The 20,747-nt window shown below is 41.2% G+C and overlaps 1 protein-coding gene across 1 annotated transcript in view; it reads left to right on the top strand.

Moving 5' to 3' along the window:
* The window catches only part of LOC149462011 (tubby-related protein 1-like), a 104,394-nt gene extending 84,085 nt beyond the window's left edge, over positions 1–20,309 (top strand). Inside the window, exons 11-13 of the mRNA XM_089677586.1 lie at positions 26–124; positions 14,369–14,540; positions 20,114–20,309. Of these exons, the coding sequence (XP_089533712.1) occupies positions 26–124; positions 14,369–14,540; positions 20,114–20,247 (405 nt within the window). The 3' untranslated portion in view covers positions 20,248–20,309. The remainder of the gene's footprint in view (positions 1–25; positions 125–14,368; positions 14,541–20,113) is intronic.
* Positions 20,310–20,747: the final 438 nt, after the last annotated feature.

Below are 20,747 nucleotides of genomic sequence, written 5' to 3'. Positions count from 1 at the left end.
ATAATACAGTGCTTTTTGTATGCAGGAAACAAATGTTTTGGGTTTTAAAGGTCCAAGAAAAATGACAGTGTTAATACCAGGAATGGATGAAGAATGTGAAAGGGTGCCCATTCGACCACGCAATGTGAGTTAAATAAATGTTTCATTGTGTGTTTATTATAGAAATTATTTTCTACTTAGTATTTTACAGGGTGAAATAACAACATATATTCATCAGATTAACCACTTGCCTACCGGGCTCTTTTACCTCCTTCCTGCCCAGCCCAATTTTCAACTTTCAATGCTGTTGCACTTTGAATGACAATTGAGCGGTCATGCAACATTGTACCTATATGACATTTTTTTCTGTATCCAATATAGATTTATTTGTATCAAAAAACAGTGTACAAAATAAGTAGTAGTACATGAAACAAATGCAGAGATAAACATATGTATCAGCAACTAATCATTAAAGAAACAATGAGCTACAATACAGAAACTAGAGCTGTGTTTCAGTCGTGGAGAGTATTTTGTTTTTATATAGAGGAGAAGAGAGATGACATGAAGAATAAAAAAGAGTAGATCAGAATAGATCATGACCATGTTACTGTATATACCATACAGTGGTTTATGATTTATGAACAGCTCAATCTTGGAAAAGCAAAAATATGGATTTTGAATATCAGTCTAATCAACCAGTGTAAAGACGGTCATAAAAGTCCAAGTGACAGAACATAACCCAAGACCTCCACATCGTAGGATGTTTAATAGAGGTATTATTGGAGATTGCTACAGTCTCCTTCTTGTCACTTATTTCTTCAACAGCGCAAAGCCATTCTTTAATCTTAGGAGTATACATGGATTTCCAATGGCAAGGAATAACAGATGTGGCAGCATTTAGTAAATGCCTCATCAAGGAGTGTTTGTATTTCTTAAGTGAACAATGGCTGACATGGAGCAGACAACAGCCTGATGTCAGTTCTAGAGATAACTCTGTGAGTTTTAATTGTGTTAAAAACTTTAGTCCAGTACGGCTGAAGTACTCCCACCAGATATATAACATGGTACCTTTGTGTAGGTGACATCTCCAGCACATATCATATGACATAGGAAACCAATGCCTCAACTTACTCGGCGTTGCATACCAATTGGTCAAGAGCCTATAGGAGGTTTCTTGGAATATAGTTCCTATTGAACATTTGTCCACTGTTCATCTGTGAAAGATGTATTTAAAGCTAGCTCCCATTCTGAACGAAATCTGATGGTAGTACTAACCTCTGAGTTCTGTAGCCATTTATATATTAGGGATGTTACTTTCTCTGTCATTGTGCCTTTCAGACAAGTGGGTTCAAAGGGAGTCAAGGGTCCAAAAAAATGTTTCCTTCTTTGAGAATGAATATAGGTGTGCAACTGGACATAACTCCAATAGGTAAAGGCGGATGTATTTAGTTCATCTTTCAATTGTTCATACCCTTTACATTTACATCTTTCTAAACATTGTGCAATTACCCAATGAGGGCCAGAATCCCTAGTGGTGACATTGACCAGAATTTTGTCCCAGGGTAAAATCTGGATTTTCTATTATAGATGTTAATGGGCACGGAGAGGAGGCAATGCCAAACATCTTAGAAGCTTTGTTAAATACCGCTAAAGTGGGACCAATCAATGGGTGGTGTTTTACTTGTGGTGGATATTTTTTTTCTGTAACCCAGGGTAAAAATCTCAATGGAGTGGAAGTACTCAGGGTTTCTAAATGTACCCAATCCTTGCTATCTTGCATGGCAGTTCCAATCATTCACTCTGCTTAACATTGAAGTGTAGTAGTATTGTAAGCAATTAGGAAGGCCTATACCTCCAGCATTTTTAGGTGTAGAAAGAAGCTGTATATTAACTCTAGGTCTATTATGGGACCAGATAAAGGAACGTATTGTTGACTGTAGTTGTTTTAAAAAGCTGGGGGGTATGTCAATAGGTAGAGTATGGAGGTAATATAAAATTCTAGTCAGGATTGTCATTTTGATCGCTGCAGCCCAGCTGAACCATGAAAGGGGCTTTGTAGTCCAATTAGACAAGTCTTGTGAAACTTTTTGGAGGAGAGGTTTATAGTTCATTTGGTAAAGGTCAGATAAGTGAGGGGTAAGCCTAACTCCTAGATATTTGAGGGCATTAGAAACCCATTGGAAGGAGCAGTTATTTTGTGTTTCTTGTAGGGCAGCTAGCAGTATATGGATATTAAGAGCTTCAAACTTGATATAATTTATTTTCAGGTTCGATATATAGCCAAATTGTCAGGGCCTGGACTTGAACCTGGGACTTCTACTGTGTCAGGCAGTAACTCTTCTCACTGAGCTACCTGGAGTGCTGGACAGCTCCCTTGACAATCGTTTGGATGATCCTGCCTTGGCCCTGTTTGTCTTGAACCTTGAACTCCTTGCTCCTCCCATGAACTTCCTATAAAAGCCATGTCCAGGCACTTCCTCCTTGCCAGATTATTGTGCCTTCCAGCCAATATCCTGCTCTTCCGTACTGCTACCGTCTATATCGTTTGTGACCGACCTTTTGCTTGTGACTGACTCCGCTTTCGTCTTATCCCTGTTTGATCCGCTCTTGGTTTCCAGCCTGCCCTCTCCCTGGTGGGGTGATCCTGAGACTGAGACCTGGTATTTTCACGCAGCCAAATCCATCTCCACCATTAGGAGCTCTGGTGAAGACCGGTGGATACTTAGACCCTGGTCTAAGTGAGCCTGCATCATTCCCAGAGTGACCCGCTGGTGTACCAATCCTGCTGGCTTCAGGTAAGCCTTACAACTGCTGTAGCAATAGGCCTCTGAACCTGACCTTATACCGTGACAGAATAATCTGGCCCAAACATGGAGGCTGCTATAGCAAATGCAGAGACGATTGCTGGACTTAAGTTCACGTGATGTTGCTAATACACGCATGCCTCTGCCACTCAAGTTCAATGGAGACCGCTGTCACTACAGGGGTTTCCTTAACCAATGCCGCATTTATTTCCAGATGCAACCTGCTGCATTTAATTCTGAGAGACAGAAGGTATTGTTTGTTATAAACCTCCTGACTAGCTCCTAGCTTGGGCTTCTCCTTATATAGAGCAAGACAATACAATGTTAAACAGTTTTGAGACTTTTGATGATCCCAACCGCTGTGCTACCGCTGAAGCAAAGCTGCATAGTTTATGGCAAGGTAGACATCCTGTTGCGGAGTATACAACTGAATTTCGACGATGGATCTCAGATACCACCTGGAACCCAGCAGCGCAAATGAGTCAGTCAGTTCCGGCAGGGGCTCTCTGAACAGGTGAAGGATGAGCTCGCCAGAGTAGAGACTCCTAATGATCTTGAGGAGTTCATCCAATTATGCATTCGGATTGACCAGAGACTTACAGAAAGGAGAGATTGGGAATGTTTGGAAGTAATGGTGGCATGCGTTTCTCTCCTAATCAGTTCAGTCAGAAGGATCTAAACATTTCTTCAGATTCTAACACACCTGAACCTATGCAGGTAGATGCTATTAAAAGATCCATTTCTACTCAAGAGAAAGAGAGAAGACGTTTGGAGAATTTATGTTTATATTGTGGGGACTCTGGGCATTACGCAGTTAATTGTCCAAATAAAGTCAAAAGAACAATTGCTGCGACTGATGTTATCCTGCCTGAAAGCATTAATTCAATTACCCAGTCTATCTCCCATTGATCCATGAAGAAAATAAAGTTGGTCCTAAACAGTCTCATTTTGTTGTCCCTATCAAACTTTTCACTGAGGGCCATGAAATTCCTTGTTCTGCTATGCTGGACTCTGGGGCTAGGGAAAACTTTATGGACATAGAGTTTGCCCACAATAATAATATTCTCAGAAGAAACCAATCTGCCCCTATTGATATGGAAATGGTTGATGGTTCACCTTTATCCTCAGGACCAGTTACTCATGAAACCATTCCTCTACTACTCCAATTTCAGGCTGACCATTTTGAGACCATCAGCTTTCAGCTGATTACATCACCTAAATTTCCTGTCATCCTGGGCATCCCTTGGTTTTCTACCCATAATCCCTCCATCAACTGTGGAGCACGGACCATAAATATTACATCCCCCCCCCCCATTGCGAGGAACATTGTAGGAAACCATATGCTACAAGTTGTCTACCAATCAGGGAATCACAGGCTGATATGGTAACTACACAGTCATATGACAACCTGCCTCCACAATACCATGAGTTTCGAGACGTCTGTGATAAAAAAAAATGCGGATCAATTACCTCCTCATCGTCCATACGATTGTCCCATTGAACTGCTTCCAGGAGCAGAAATACCATTCAGCCGCATTTTCAATTTATTGGAACCTGAATTAAAGGTGCTAAGGGAGTGGATTGATGAGAATTTGGAAAAGGGCTTTATCAGACTCTCAACATCTCCTGCAGGGGCAGCCCTGTTTGTTGAGAAAAAGGACTCCACTTTGCGTCCATGCATTGATTTTAGGGGCTTGAATAAAATCACTGTTAAAAACCGTTATCCACTCCCTTTAATCGCAGAAATGTTGGAAAGACTCCGCTCTGCCAAGGTCTTCACAAAACTTGACTTATGGGGGGGCATATAACCTGGTACGCATGCATCAAGGAGACAAATGGAAAACTGCCTTTACAACCAGATATGGACACTTCGAGTCCCTAGTTATGCCTTTTGGCCTGTGTAATGCTCCTGCGACTTTTCAGCACTTCATCAATGATGTTTTTTGAGATCTGTTGGACCAGTTTGTTATTGCTTATCTGGACGATATTTTCATCTTTTCGGACAACCTGGAGGAGCATCGCAAGCATGTCTGCACGGTATTCAAAAGGTTAAGGATGAACTGACTTTACATCAAACTGGAGAAGTGTGAGTTTGAACAAACCCACATCCAGTTCTTGGGATATATCATTTCTTCAGAAGGAGTGAGCATGGATCCCAAAAAGATCAAGGCAGTGGTGGATTGGACTGCCCCTGGAAACGTTAAGGAAATACAACGATTTATTGGATTTGCCAACTTTTATAGGACATTCATAAGAAACTTCTCTAAAGTAATAGCACCAATTACACAGCTGACAAAGAAAGGAGTTCCCTTTGCATGGTCAACTGAGGCGCAAACTGCTTTTAGTAAGCTAAAGACTCTTTTCACTTCTGCACCAATATTGGTACATCCAGATCCTGAGCTACCTTTTATTGTGGAAGTGGATGCCTCAGACTCTGCCGTGGGAGCTATCATTTCTCAGTGATGAGAAGAAAAGATGCAGCTTCACCCCTGTGCATATTTTTCTTGTTTGTCATCAGCTGAAAAGAATTATGACATTGGGAATAAGGAGTTGCTGGCAATTAAGGAAGCTTTTTCCGAATGGAGGCATCTGTTGGAAGGGGCTAAGCATCCTGTGACTGTCTTCACTGATCACAAAAATCTAGAATTCATTCGTTCTGCCAAGAGATTATCTTCTAGACAAGCACGTTGGTCACTGTTCTTTTCCAGGTTCAATTTTATTATCTCATATCGACCTGGGTCAAGAAATGGCAAGGCTGATGCTTTATCACGGATGTCGTCTGGGCCTCTCCAGAAAAACAACTTTGAATGCACAATCCTGCCTCAAAAGAACTTTCTAGGGGCTACAAGTCCTAAGGCATTCTTGAATCTTCTTAAAGAGGGGTATGAGAATAACCCACTTCTCAATCATCCACCTAAGGACATTGACCTGACTTACAAGAATGGCTTTTGGATTCAAGGACATCAGCTTTATGTACTCGAGTCTGTTCGGGTGGAAGCTCTCAAGTTGGTTCATAATTGCAAACTTGCTGGGCATTTTGGAGTTGCTAAGACCAAAGAACTGTTATCACATTCCTTTTGGTGGCAGGGGTACAAGAAAGATGTCAAACGCTATGCGGGCTCATGCTTGACCTGTGCACGCAATAAAATTCCCAGAGCCTCTCCTTTGGGGTTGCTTCAGCCGCTCCCTGTTCCATCAAGACCATGGGGGTCTATTTCTATGGATTTTGTGGTCGATTTATCTCCCTCAAAAGGAATGACCACCATTTTGGTGGTTGTTGACCGTCTCACAAAAATGGCCCATTTTGTTCCAGTTAAGGGGGTGCCCACTGCTGAACAGACTGCAGAACTGATGGTTTGAGAAGTCTTTAAACCGCATGGAATCCCAGATGATGTGGTGTCTGACAGAGGTGTGCAGTTTACTTCAAAATTCTGGAAAAGCTTTTGCTCAGCCCTGGATGTTAAAATCAATCTGTCCTCTGCTTTTCATCCCCAGTCTAATTGTCAGACTGAGAGAACTAATCAAACAATAGAACAGTATCTACGATGCTTTGTCACTTATCTTCAGGATGACTGTGTGGACTGTCTTCCCACTGCAGAGTTTGCATACAACAATTCTAAACATAGTTCCACTTCTCAAAGCCCCTTTTACTTAAACACTGGTTATCATCCAGTTTTTATTCTTGATCTCCCTATCACAACTCCAATTTCTGCTGTGACCAATAGACTAACTATATTGCAGGAGATTCAGGAGAAATTGATTGAGACTTTGAGGGAAGCTCAGGAATATTATAAAAAGGCTGCTGACAGACACCGGAGAGCACTTCCTACATTTCACGTGGGTGACAAAGTTTGGTTATTAACAAAGAATTTGAAGGTGCATGTGCCATCTGCTAAGTTGGGTCAAAGGTTTGTGGGTCCGTTTCAGATTTCTGCCCAAACCAGCCCAGTCACCTTTTGTTTAAAGCTTCCAGACAGTATGAGGATTCACCCTGTTTTCAACATTTCACTACTCAAACCGTTTCAGGAAAATCCTTTCCCTGGAAGAATTTTTCCACCTCCTCCACCTGTTGAGGAACAGGGTGAAGGAGAATTTGTGGTGGAGAAAATTCTTGATTCCAGGATCTTTAGGAACAAATTACAATATCTGGTTCAATGGGAAGGATATGGGCCAGAAGAAAATTCTTGGGAGCCTGAGGAGAATGTTGACACCTCTAGATTAATAAGAGAATTCCACCAGAGGTTTTCTCACAAACCTGGCCCTAAGACATCCAGAGGACGTCCTGGGAGGAGAGAGTACTATCAGGGCCTGGACTTGAACCTGGGACTTCTACTGTGTCAGGCAGTAACTCTTCTCACTGAGCTACCTGGAATGCTGGACAGCTCCCTTGACAATCGTTTGGATGATCCTGCCTTGGCCCTGTTTGTCTTGAACCTTGAACTCCTTGCTCCTCCCATGAACTTCCTATAAAAGCCATGTCCAGGCACTTCCTCCTTGCCAGATTATTGTGCCTTCCAGCCAATATCCTGCTCTTCCGTACTGCTACCATCTATTTCGTTTGTGACCGACCTTTTGCTTGTGACTGACTCCGCTTTCGTCTTATCCCTGTTTGATCCACTCTTGGTTTCCAGCCTTCCCTCTTCCTGGTGGGGTGATCCTGAGACTGAGACCTGGTATTCTCACGTAGCCAAATCCATCTCCACCATTAGGAGCTCTGGTGAAGACCGGTGGATACTTAGACCCTGGTCTAAGTGAGCCTGCATCATTCCCAGAGTGACCCGCTGGTGTACCAATCCTGCTGGTTTCAGGTAAGCCTTACAACTGCTGTAGCAATTGGCCTCTTGGGGAGGTTGTGCAAGAACAATAAATCATCTGTGGTAGAGCCCACGTCCAGAACTCTAATTGAGGGGTTGTAATTTACCATTCTGATGAAAGGCTCCAATGTCAGTATAAACAAAAGAGGTGAAAGAGGACAACCTTGCCTTGTACCTTTTCCAATTTGAACTGATTCAGACAATGTGCCATTAATCTTCAGTTTAGCTGAGGGGTTTTGATAAAGTGGTGAGATCCATGTCATCATATGAGCCTTCAATCAGATATAGGTGCATAATAGCATCACGTAATCCCATGCAACCCTGTCAAAGGCCTTCTCTGCGTCTGTTGTCAGGAGAAGGCCCACGGCAAGGCCTCCCCCAAACATATGGATCACATTCAAGGCCTTAATCACATTATCTATTGCTTCTCTGCCTGGCAAAAAGCCAACTTGCTCAGGGCCAATGAGTTGTGGGAGAAAATCACGTAATTGGAATGCTAAAATGTTTGATAGTAACTTTAAGTCAAGATTCAACCGTGAAATAGCTCTATAGCTAGAGCACTCAGTGGGGTCCTTACCTGGTTTGGGTAGAATTGTAATATGGGCCATGGAGAAAGTGTATAGTATGTCAGTTTTTGCGGATCTTTTAAAAAATGTAATGCTTTCATCAAAGGGTCCTTCAATATATCAACAAATGTTTTATAGTAATGAGCAGTATAACCATCTGGACCTGGGCTTTTCCCAGATTTTAATAATTCGATTGCTAATAAAAGTTCTTCCTCTGTAACTGGATGTTCCAGCATCTCAGAATCTTTCAATTCCAAGTTGGGCATACAACTCCGTATAATGTAGTCTTTTACAATCTGAGATCTGTTTCCCTGAGCAATTGAACATTTATGTGGCAACGGGAGATTATACAATTACATGTAATATTTATGGAATACCCCCACAATCTAATCTGTAATATTAGTAATTTTATTATTCGAAGTTCCGATCTTAGGGATATTGGATACATTAAAATTTTGTGTAAGGCTTTAGCAAGGTACTTCCCACTTTTATTTCCATGTTCATAAAATAATTCTTTTTTTTAACCACTTCCCACCTGGGCTATAGTAAAATGACGGGTGTCATATGATGTCCTTCCAGAATCGCACCTTGTGCGTGCCTGTAAGGCCGCGCTGTGGCAAGATCTATCACCGGCTGTGTACATTGGACACAGCCGAAGACAGATCTGTGTACCGGCCCTGTTGCCAGTACCATGTGACCAATCACAGCAGGTCACATGACAGTTGTAAACAGTGGATGGCTTCCTTTCATGCCATCCATTGTATACAAGTGTGTCTAGCTGTGAATGGTCACAGTGATCACATGCACAGGCTGGGCCAATCACAGCCCATCTGTGTCATGTGATTAGCCGTGGAAAATTACAGCTAATCACAACAGAAAAACCTGAATGAATAGATTTTATTCAGTTAAATGCTTGCTTATGGCAAAGAAATTCTTTGCTATAAGCAATCAAATTGTGTAAAAAAAAAAAAAAAAAAAAAAAATACTGATCAGTTCCCCAAAGTAGTACAATGTTACTATGGCAACATTATACTACTTTGATCATAGTGTAATATTAAAAAAAGTAATAAAAATTTAAAAAAATTATCATTATTTTTTTTTTCATACTTAAACCAGTCGGTGTCCCTGATTACCACCACACCAGTTATATGATGACACTGTACTGCACTGGTGACAGTATGTAAAAAAAAAAAAAAAAAAAAATTGTGAGCATTTTTGTAATTTCTTCTTTTTCCAAAATATGACAAAAAAATCACAACTTCAAAAAAACTCGCCATGTCTCTTATGAAATACGTTGGACTGTCTACTTTGCAAAAAGGGGTCATTTGTGCGGGATATCTGTACTGTTCTGACATTTTTTTGGGCCTCAAGAAATTAGATTGGCTGTCAGTACTTCAGGATTGATCAATTTTCAAATATATCCCATAGTTTGTGAACTCTATAACTTTCCTACAGACTAAATAATAAATCTGATTTGGGTTATTTTGACCAAAGAAATGTAGCAGAATATATCTTGGCCTAAATTTATGAAGAACAATTATTTATTTGCAAACTTTTATAACAGAAACAAAGAAAAATGTGTTTTGTTTTTTTTTTTCAAAATTTTCGTTAATTTAGCAAAAAATAAAAACCCCAGCGGTGATTAAATACCACCAAAAGAAAGCTCTAGTTGTGTGAACAAAATTATAAAAACTTAGTTTGGGTAGTGTTGCATGAGTGCACAATTGTCATTCAAAGTGTCAGAGCGCTGAAACCTGAAAACTGGCCTGGGCAGGAAGGGGGTAAAAGTGTCTGGTATTAAAGTGGTTAAAGAACAAAATACGATTGTCGTTTAAATTTAGAAGATTTTGTAACTAACGACGCATTTCTAAAAGTTCTGTCACCATTTGAACTGTTACTGAGTGTTTATGATGGGCTGTTAATTTGGAAATTTTTGTTGTCAGGGCCAAGGGTGGACTGACCATTTGGAAACTCGGGCACTGCCCGAGGGCCCGGGGTCAGTAGGGGGCCCCATGAGATGCCCCTGGTACCTTTTCATAGGCTTTTTTGAGTTTGGGCAAGGACACAGGGGCCCCATGATCCCCTATTGCCCGGGGGCCCCTTGAGTTGTCAGTCCGCCCCTGGTCAGGGCTAATACCATTTTTTTTTTTCCTTTTTCTGTTTTGAAGCCAGATTGATAAACTTCCCACAGACCACACATTTATGGGCTTCCCAGGTGGTTAAAGGTGATATATCATCCAGAGAGTTCTCTATGAAATAAAATCAGAGAGAATTAGTAATTTGAGTCAAATTGGAGGGATCCAATAGCAATGTTGGGTTCAATCTCCAGTTGCACACCCTATGGGCAGTTTTGTGACAGTTTAGTAAAATGGATATAGGTGCACGGTCAAAAATGGTTTGTACTCCAATGTCTGCATTTTCCAAAGTACGCAAATCCCTCTGGGTGATAAACAAATAATCAGTTCTGGAGTACTTTTTGTGTACTGCCAAGTAAAATGTATAATCTCGGTCAGAGGGTTGAACAGTTCGCCAGGAGTCTATCAATGTCATAGATCCAAGTAGGGCTTTTATTTGTTTCAGTATCTTAAAAGAGATTACAGATTTGCCATTGAAGGTATCCAGGAGTGGGTCTAGAGGGATATTAAAATCACCACCCAAAAGTATACAGCAAGAAGAAAACCCCATAAGTTCATCTATTATTTTACGGCAAAACATCACATGTGCTTTATTAGCTGTTAGATGTTATCTGAACATCATGACATTTCCCTTTTGAGAAAGAGAGATCTGCCATTTGGATCTGCTAAATGCTGGGTGTATTCAAATCCTGAATCTCTTCCTATGAGAATAGAAACCCCTCTTTTCGTATAAGGGTTAGAGGCATGATATGCCAATGGAAAATAAGAAGTTGTCAATTTTGGTATGGAGTGAGCTATAAAATGAGTCTCCTGTAGAAAAACAAAAGCTGGTTTAGCCTTTTTGAGTTCCCTCAGTAATTGAGTTCTCTTTTCAGGAATATTCAAACCTTGCATGTTATGAGAAATCACTGTAGGATTTATCCCTAGAGCGGAATATGCCATGTTAGAATGCAATGGAATGGGTGATTCGTACCATACAATAACTGGAAGTAAAATAAACAATAATTAAAAAAAGGAGAATAGAGAAGTATTCTAAGAACCGAAAAAGGCATTCCCTCAGCCGAGAGAATTGCAAATAAGATATTAGGTAGCAATCCCAGATACAAAGACATTGAGATATATTAATTTGGGTTTGCAATAGTTTATATAATGACCAAAATTGTCACTAGTTACTAAAGCACTCACTGGTGGGGGGGAGGGGTGTGAACAAATGATAGAATGCACCCGGTATACAGGGAAAAAGTGATCAAATAACTGACAAATATAACCAGAGATTTCTCCTGATAGACCCCGTCTTTTAGCAGACCATCTTATTGTGCATAAAGCCACTATAAAGATGGTTTAACAGTCAAACAAGATTGCTATTACCAAACTGATGTTGATATGATACACAATGTAGTCCCATGGTTTAGCAGCGGTGGTCACCAAGGGACTGTGTGTCAATACTTCAGTTATCAGATCAGTATTTCAAGTGCAATACAATATCATGTTGAAAGATAGACATGACTATTACAATTGAAAATACAGAAGTTGAAAACTTCACATGGGGGGGGGATTTGGGAGGGGAGGATGGGGGAGTTTGGGGAAAGATATTTGAGGGGGAGGGGGGGAGAGGGGTGGGTAAAGGGAGGCAGTGGGAGGGAAGAGGAGGGTTTTGGGGGGAGGGAAAGGTGGGGGACATGTGGGGGAAGAGGGAGGGGGGAGGTAGCCTGCAAGTTTGACATGTGAATGACTTTGTCGGATCACTTCAAATAATATCAAAGTAGGCTATGATTGGGCTGGAAAATTATAGAGTAAGGAAACAAAAATCAGTAAAATAAGAGCTTTCGTTCTCCATAAATGACTCCTGTATAGGTATCATTAGGAATCGAGGCAGTATATAGAGTCTCGGTGACAACGTTAGGAGGACTGTTGATGTACTTTTTTTAATGTAATCCGGTCAAGAACAATAGTCCAGCAGAATGGAATTTATAAGGATGGGGCTGTTCTACTGTCAGCCATTGTCACAGTCTCTTAGGATTCTGGAGCCAGATGGCGAGAGTTGTCGTCTTGAAGTATAGGTCTTGTGAGGGCTTCCTTTCTTCAATGGTGGTTTAGTTGGTGTAGAATGTGGTGTATGAGGTGAACTATGGGCCAAGGGAGGATCTCTAAATTCTCAATACCAGTCCGGTAGGTCAATACAAGGCAGCTGTAGGTTGGTGCAAAAGACTTGTAACTCGTCAGGTGTATGTAGGTAATATTGTATCCCCTGATGTGTGGTATTGAGAGCAAAAGGGAAGCACCATTTATATGGGATTCCATTACTTCAAAGTAACTCCAGAAGAGGGCGTAAAGCTCTTCTGTTATTTAGGGTAATGGGTGAGAGGTCCTGGAACAGGGTCACTGTATGTTCATTAAAAATAATCAAGTAATTTTGACAAGCCTTGATTAAAATCTCCTCTTTTAACCTCCTTTCCATCTGGCTCATTTCAATAAATGGCCAGACGGGAGCTCTGCCGATACGGGGGGGACGTTTCTAAAAGTCCCCCTGCATCCATTGCCTGTGCGCGCTCCCTGGGAGCAGGCAGCACCGCGATCGGTGCCTGCTGTTATAAACTAATTTGTTTTTTTACTAAAAAGATAGATGAATACATTTTGGTCAACATTTATGAAGAAAGATTATTTATTTACAAAATTTTATAAGAAAAACACTTTTTTTTTCAAAATGAGTAGAATTTTTCATTTATATAGCAAAAAAAAAAAAATCCCAGGGGTGAATAAATACCATCAAATTAAAGTTTTATCTGTCTCAAAAAAATGCTAAAAAATTCATATGGGTACAGTGTTGCATGACCGAGCAATTGTCATTCAAAGTGTGATAGCACTGAAAGCTGAAAATTGGCCTGGGCTGAAAGGGGATAAAAGTGTCCGGACTTGAAGTGGTTAATAATCTGAAAGGCAACAGATAATATCTCTCGGGGGTACATAATCAGCCGGGCAAGCTCTCAGGGCCCTATGAGCTCTATCAAATGAAATATGTGTGTCTGCCAGCCTCTCTAGGAGGTTATTGAATATCGACCGTAGGGCCGACTCTGTTTGATCAGATGTTATTGTCTCTACGCCTTAATGTTGTGTCTCCGTCCCCTGTTATAAGTGGCGAGGATCCAACCTGGTAATAGCCTTGTCCCTTCTTATGCCAGCTCTTTCCATGCCCGCCATCTTCTCTGACAGAGCCAAAATGTCTGCTTTCAGCTCAATTATTGCAGAGGAGAAAGTATTTTTAATGTCCGCTGCTCCATCCATCCTTGCTGCATGCCAAGCTATGCCCCCCCATTATGAATTTTATTTTTTTTTACACAAATAAAGCTTTCTTTTGGTGGTACTTAATCGCCACTGGGGCTTTTATTTTTTGCACTGTAAATGAAAAAAGAGCAAAACAATTTGAAAAAAAAAAAGGTTTTCTTATAAAATTTTGCAAACAGGTAATTTTTCTCCTTCACAGATGTGTGTTGATGAGGCTGCACTGATAGGCAGCACTGATAAGGCGGTGCTGATGAGGCGACACTAGTGGGCATGAGGAGGCACTGATGATGCACTGATAAGCAGCAATGATGGGCACTGCTGGGCAGCACTGACGGGTGGCACTGATAATCAGCGCCCTGATTATTAGTGCAGATCTCCCCTGTCACATTTTCCGGTTATTGGCAGTACTTTCCTCACGCTGTGACAGATGGAAGAAAGTGCTGCCGATAACTGGCAACTGTATTTACATTGTGATCTACTGTGTCATTGGACACCGCTGATCACAAAGGTAAAAGTCGCCGTGATTGACCTTTTACTTCATCACATGATCAGCTGTGTCCGTAGGACACAGCGATCACCGACAGCGCCGGGGGGCGCATTCTGGGAGGACGTCCATGGATGCCCTCCCAGAACTGGACAATCGCTCTGTACCCATCTTTCGGCTATAGCGGGGTTGGGAAGCGGTTAAAAAACATGAAATTAAAAGATCTTTAAGAACTATTGTACACATTTGGCCGAATAAGTTAGTTAACATGTATCCCTTTGCTTATATTTTTCCTTCTTTAAAGGACAGTGATGGGCTACTGCAGCGATGGCAGAGCAAGAACATGGAGAATGTAATTGAACTCCACAATAAGAGCCCTGTGTGGAATGAGGAAACACAATCCTATGTGCTCAACTTTCATGGACGTGTTACCCACCCTTCTATCAAGAATTTTCAGATTGTCCATTCTGATGATCGTAAGATTTACTGCTCTCTGACAGACTCTAAATGTAGCATAGTTAATATCTCAAAGGTTTCATACAGACTTTCATAATTGTTCCACATTTAGCATGCTCAGACAGATTTTTGTTAATATTAAAATTAATATTAACATTAATACAGCAAATGTATAACCTAGGAGAGGTTCTAACTGTTTCCAGCTCTGTCCAAAACAAACATTAGATGGACATATATTTTAATTAGCAGTCTGGGTAGCCAGAAAGGTGGGGGAAGCAAGTTTGCATCCCCCTTCTTTTCTGTTACAGATCAAGCCGCATGCTTTTCTACTGTGGGAGGAAGCTCTTTGCAAAGGGGGTGGCAAAGCCTCCCTCCCTTGCAAAGCACCCTTGTCCTAAAGGGAAAAGTACCTCTTCCCAACCTCTGATGTCCAATGAGAGAATTTTGGGTCCAAATGTACTAGACACAAAGACTATTTATACTGCACTAGTTACCATATAAAGGTCTATTATCTTCCAGTCCATTTTCCAAAAAAAGTGCTTTTTAACCTCGTATTCATACTTTTTACTCTGCTTCTCCCTCTCCTCTCATATCCAATCATCAGCTTGTTTGACACCATTCTTGAGCCCGTTCTGAGTGTTAAAATACATAACTATTCCCTTATCCATCGCCCTTAGCCTTGCTGGGTACACCATTGAATATTCTATCTTCTTTTCTCTCATCTTCCTTTTAACATCATTGAAAGTTGCTCTCTGCATCTGTAGATCCAGGGTAAAATCCAGAAAGATAAAGATCTTAATGTTTACATAATGCCTTGCTGTCTCACCTTTCTTAGTACCATATCACGATCCTTGCAATTTAACATATGTGCAAGCATTGGTCTGGGAGGTGCCCCTGGCTGTGGTGGTCTTGCAGGAACCTTGTGTGCTCTCTCCACCGAAAATGCTAATGAAAATTCAGCCTCAAGAAATGTGCTTTTCAGCCATTTTTCAACAAAGGCACTTGGATTTTGTCCTCCTGTCCTTTCTAGTAATCCGATAATCCTGATATTGTTACGATGCACCCGATTCTCCAAATCATCCGCCTTTTGTTGCCACAATGTTAGTTGTCTTTCAGTATTTGATATATTCTTACTCATTGGAGATAGCACATCTTCCAGAAAGGATATTCAGTTTTCCACTTCAACTACTATTTGCTGGATTTATTGCATATCCTGTTTTAATCATCCAGTGTCTATTTTTATCTCATCCATTTTTCCTGATAGCATGATATTACTTGCTTGAATTGCTTCCATTAATTGTGCGTTTACTTGCTCCAATGTCATTTTTGATTGCTTCTATATTTTTTCCGCCTCAGAAGTATTTGAGGTAGAGAGCCTGCGTGTATCCCCTGTTGGTGGACCTCTACTCTGTGTCTGTGGGGGACTACGTCCGCCATCTTGCTTCTCTGCCCTCACGAATTCTTTGACCAACTCTATCACTTTATTTATTATGCTACCAGATTTTTACTGATTTAATTAGATAAATATACCAGCTTAATGAGTTCCCCAATATTAGTGAGGCACAATTGGTTGCGCCAGGATCCAGTAAGCTATGATTCAACTGAACAAACTACAGCAAAGTATTATAAAAACAGCAAGGCTCCACAAGGTAATCAGAAAATACCACAGAGCTTGGCAGGATATCATAGAGCAGAGTATTGTAAATCTTAGCAACGTGTTAAAAGGCACAGTAGGCTCAGAAAATTTCATAAAGCACAGCAAAGTGTGACAGAATTTGTAAAGCACTTCAGATTTCAAAAGGATACAGCTAGGCTCAGCAGAATATCATTGTAAAGAAGCATCACAAGTCTCAGCAGAATATTATAAAGCTTGGGCAGCTCTGCAAGGTTGTATAAACCACAGCAAAAATCTGTAGGGTTTGTAGAGTGCCCAGCAAGTTATTATAGTATCCTCCCTGCTCCATAGACCTGTCGAATCCTTCAGGCTGCACCACAAGGCCCACGCTAACTGCCTCCCTCCATGTCAGCAGAAGCCATGCCCTCTAAATACATGTTACCCAATACTTAGCGTAATTTTCCTTTCCTGGCCTATCCTCATGTCACTAATGGATAACTCCTCCTCCAGAGACCTCAGGACCACCTTCGCCTAGCCAGATAAATAGAGACCCTCCCTGCCATTCCATGTTTGAGGATTTAGCCAGTGACAGGCCACTAGAGAGGGAAGAAAATTGTGCTGATGTGAGGATAGGCCAGAAAAGGAAAATTACGGTAAGTACTCGGTAACAATTTTCAACTTTCCTGGCCTACCTCACATCAGAACTAATGGGATATAACATAGTTAATCCAGGGTAAGAAAAGAATGAATGCCTCAAAAATATGCTGTTTCAAAAGAATTTATTTTTGTTGGAAAGGCTCTGACACCACTGATGCCCCAAATCTTGTCAAACTGGGCGAGACTACGTCCAACTTGTAATGCCAAACAAAGGTTTTGCAGGAGTCCCAGCTGGCCATCAATTGATCCACTAGCTGATTTTGGTTGCCTGGGAGATGTTGTAGCAAAGGTAGACTTCTGGTGCCCCCTTATTGAGCTATGTAGGCCACCGCTGTTCAATTGTCCAACATTAACTTGACTTGTGACCCTCAAATCAAGTTCTGAAATGGAGAGAAGGGCCATGAAGGCTGCCTGTAACTTCAGGAGACTGGAGTGTTTGGATTCCACAATGTGCCACCTGGCTTGAACTCGCCTCCCGACGCAGCCAGCCCCCCCCCCCGGCATCCAAAGTCACCAATATCCAGTCTCAGGGACTAGGGGCATGCCCAAGAGAGGCTCTCTGGCGACGCTCACCAAGCCAGATTCTGGTAGATTCATTTAGATAAAAAAGATCTTCTGTTCTAACAAAAAGCCTTCCCACTGGTTTAGGAAGGAGACCTGGAAGACTCTCATGTGAAATCTTGCATAGAAGACTACCATAATTGCTGTCATGGACATGTCTTGGCATATCTTACAATCCCTTGCAGAAACCAATCAATCAAGAAACTTGAGAAACTTGGCCTTCTCAGGTATTGAGTATTATGCCAATTGATTGCCTGTGTCGGTGTAAGCTGGCTTTTCTGTCTGGTTATCAGCCGGCTAAAGCGATTTAAGGCCAACTCCTCACTTGAATGGGCAATCACCAGATAATGGAATATTTCTAGCTTCAATAGACAAATGACTGCAATAACTGCTAGCAAAATGTTTGAGAAAACTTGGGGCACTGCGCATATTCCAGAAGATAAGTATGTGAACTGGTAGCGCTGTTTTGCTACCACAAATCTTAGATACTTTTGGTGATGTTTGTTGACCACTACACCACATCTGCTATATCGATAGATATTAACTAGTGCCCTGGTTGCACTGTTGATATGATGGTATATAGCAACTCCATCTTGAATCTTTTTGGCTTTGGATTAGTGATTTCAGGATCCAGAACCGCCTGAGACCCTCAGTGCTTTGGGCACCAAAACTGGAGACAAGACTCCTTTCTTTTAATGACTTGGAGGTATGAGAGAAATGGCATTTTTTTGATGTAGCTCTGTCACATATTCTCGCAAGAATTTTCACTTCTCTTGATTGTTTGGCCACTGTGTTTGTTTGAATCTATTTTTCTGGTGATTTCTTGTGAAAGATTATTCTGTATCCTTACTTCACAGTTTTCTGGACTCAGCGGCTAGTCTGGCCTCCACTGGGAGGAACTGGATGGGCATCCTATCAAAAGGATTTTTCTGCCTTTTTGGCCACCTACACAGCCTTAGATTTAACACATCATAAAAAGGAAATTTGTGTTCCTCTCCACTGAGTTCTAGTATATTCGTGGCCTAGTCTGTACGATCTGGCCTCTCATGCTCTTCTAAATTTAGACTGGTTTCAGCAAAAAGGTTGCTGCTTTTTTCTATTTACTTGAGGAAGTAGGCCTGAATTTGACGGAATGCTCCATAAATCTTGCCAAAACTCTAACCAGATCTATAGATGATTCTGAGCATCGGTGGAGGGCTTTGTTTGTTAGGTTCGTTTTCAGAACAGCTTGCATTAGACAAAAGCTGAATACTCTGGGCCACTGCTTTGTGAATATGGGTTTTGACACACCTACCTCTTTTGTCTACGGCCATATCTTTAATGTTATCCACGCATAACAATTTCTCCGGCAGGGATGTGGCAGAACAAGCCAAACAGAGGCCCTGAGATGGCCGACCTTCATTTCCTACAAACTCCATGGCTGGTGTTCTACTGCAGCCTGAACTATTTGGTGAGTGGAACCGATGTTTTGAGTGTGGCGAAAATGAGCGATGATTTCACTTTTCCTTTTGTGAGTTCTTTCTTTTAGGGCTTCTGGTTTTACAAAATCCAGACACAATCATTAATATAGTGTGCAGCACCCTTTTAACAAACATCCCACGTAGCCCTTTCTTACCTCTCTCTGGATTTTCGTGCCTTTGATAACTGTGATGAGCTCATGGCTGAAAGGTGACAGAAGGAAAGCAAAATTTAGCCTCATGCAAGCTCAGCAACAGAAAATCTTTTTTAGGGTACTGGCTGTTCCAAAGTGCTGCCATACTTACTGCAGAGGAATGCAGGTCTTTCTCAGCAGGATGGCAGCCAGGCGGACCAGACCCAGGGGAATCTGAAGCTGAGGCTGTATTAGGCATTAGGAGCCTGTAAGTTGTGTGTTTACTGGCTCTGCTGTTGATTTATGCTCCTTGTCTATATCAGTTCCTTACCTTAGCTTCAAACAGCGGAGCTGACCGTGCTTCTGGCTTTTAGCTAGGCGTTGGGCTGTAGCACCCACCTGTGACGTCAGACTTGAGATGGAACAGTAGAGTGGTTGGCGCAGTTCTTTAAGGGAAACAAACAGGAGGAAGGAAAACATAACTAGAGCAACAGCTGTCCACCGCAGTAAAATTAATATATGCTATTTAAGCACTTTGCCTGCACACAGGGCATCCAATTTTAGGAGGATTTACCTCCATCATTCTGGACCCTCCAACCCCAGGAGAGGCTGAACCTGGAAGGTGGGAAGTTCAGTAGTGGGGATGGATGTAGAACAGGATTTAAGTAGGTGGTATGGAGTCTGTGACCAAAAAAAAAGAACATGGAATAGGGGGTCTTTTTTTTCTGGCTAGGACAAGGTGGTCCTGGAGGTTCTGGAGGAGGATTTAACCCATTAGTGCTGACGTGAGGTAAGCCAGGAAAGTTATTGCGGGCCAAGTTGGCTCAAACAAATTATTTCCATTACAGAATGATGTGGTTTCTGGATGTACTGTAATGGACATCCTGTCTTCTGCCAGATATAAAGAGAGTTGGGCTTAGTGCTTCTTTTCTCTTCACAGGAACTCTTGTATATTTTGCATACCATACCATAATATACAATTATGCATACCAAACCGCACCATGAGATTATGAGAAAAGCTTTGTGAGACCATGAATCTTGATTCAAATCATGAATTTCATATTGTAGCTACATCAAGACTTAAACTATAATGTAATTGGATCAATGCTGAAAGTCAATGATATACTTGGCAAAAAAGTTTTTAATCTGCTTCTCTTTTCTTTTTACAGTTGATTATATAATCATGCAGTTTGGTCGCGTAGCTGACGATGCATTCACAATGGACTACAAGTACCCCATGTGTGCAGTTCAAGCTTTTGCTATTGCGCTATCCAGTTTTGATGGAAAATTAGCATGTGAATGATGAGTAAAGAACCTTCTACCTGTACATGTGATACTAGAAAATATTTATAATAAAAAGGAAAAAAAAAAGAGTCATGCTAAAGGTGTTTTCTTATGTTCTCATCTTAGACAAAATCTATTTTTATATAAAGAAACGAAATTAAGACTGCATGAAAGTGTATTCTATATGACAACCTAAAAGAATAACTACTTAAGTACTAACCTGTTCCAGGTTATTTTTCAGTTTTCATTGCTTTGATATTTTGAATGACAGTCATACAACACTGGACCCAAATTAATGTTATATAATTTTTTGAGACAGGTATTCAGTGGTTTTTAATAACTGCTGACTTTTTATTTGTTATTATATAAACCATTGTTTGTTATGCCAGTTTTTTACTGCTGGCACTGTGCCCACAGAAGCTGAGGTCTTCTAAACGCTGCCATAACCGCTTTCCATCCAGCTCATGTATGGCTGGACAAGATGCATGCTGATTTGGGTGGACATACCCGAACTTCCCC

This window comes from Staurois parvus, unplaced genomic scaffold, assembly GCF_062004578.1.
Source record: "Staurois parvus isolate SC_StPar_1 unplaced genomic scaffold, SC_StPar_1.0 ptg000188l, whole genome shotgun sequence".
In the NCBI taxonomy this organism is placed as follows: domain Eukaryota; kingdom Metazoa; phylum Chordata; class Amphibia; order Anura; family Ranidae; genus Staurois; species Staurois parvus.
Note: the sequence above shows the minus strand (reverse complement) of the source record. Positions and strands in the feature narration are given on the sequence as shown.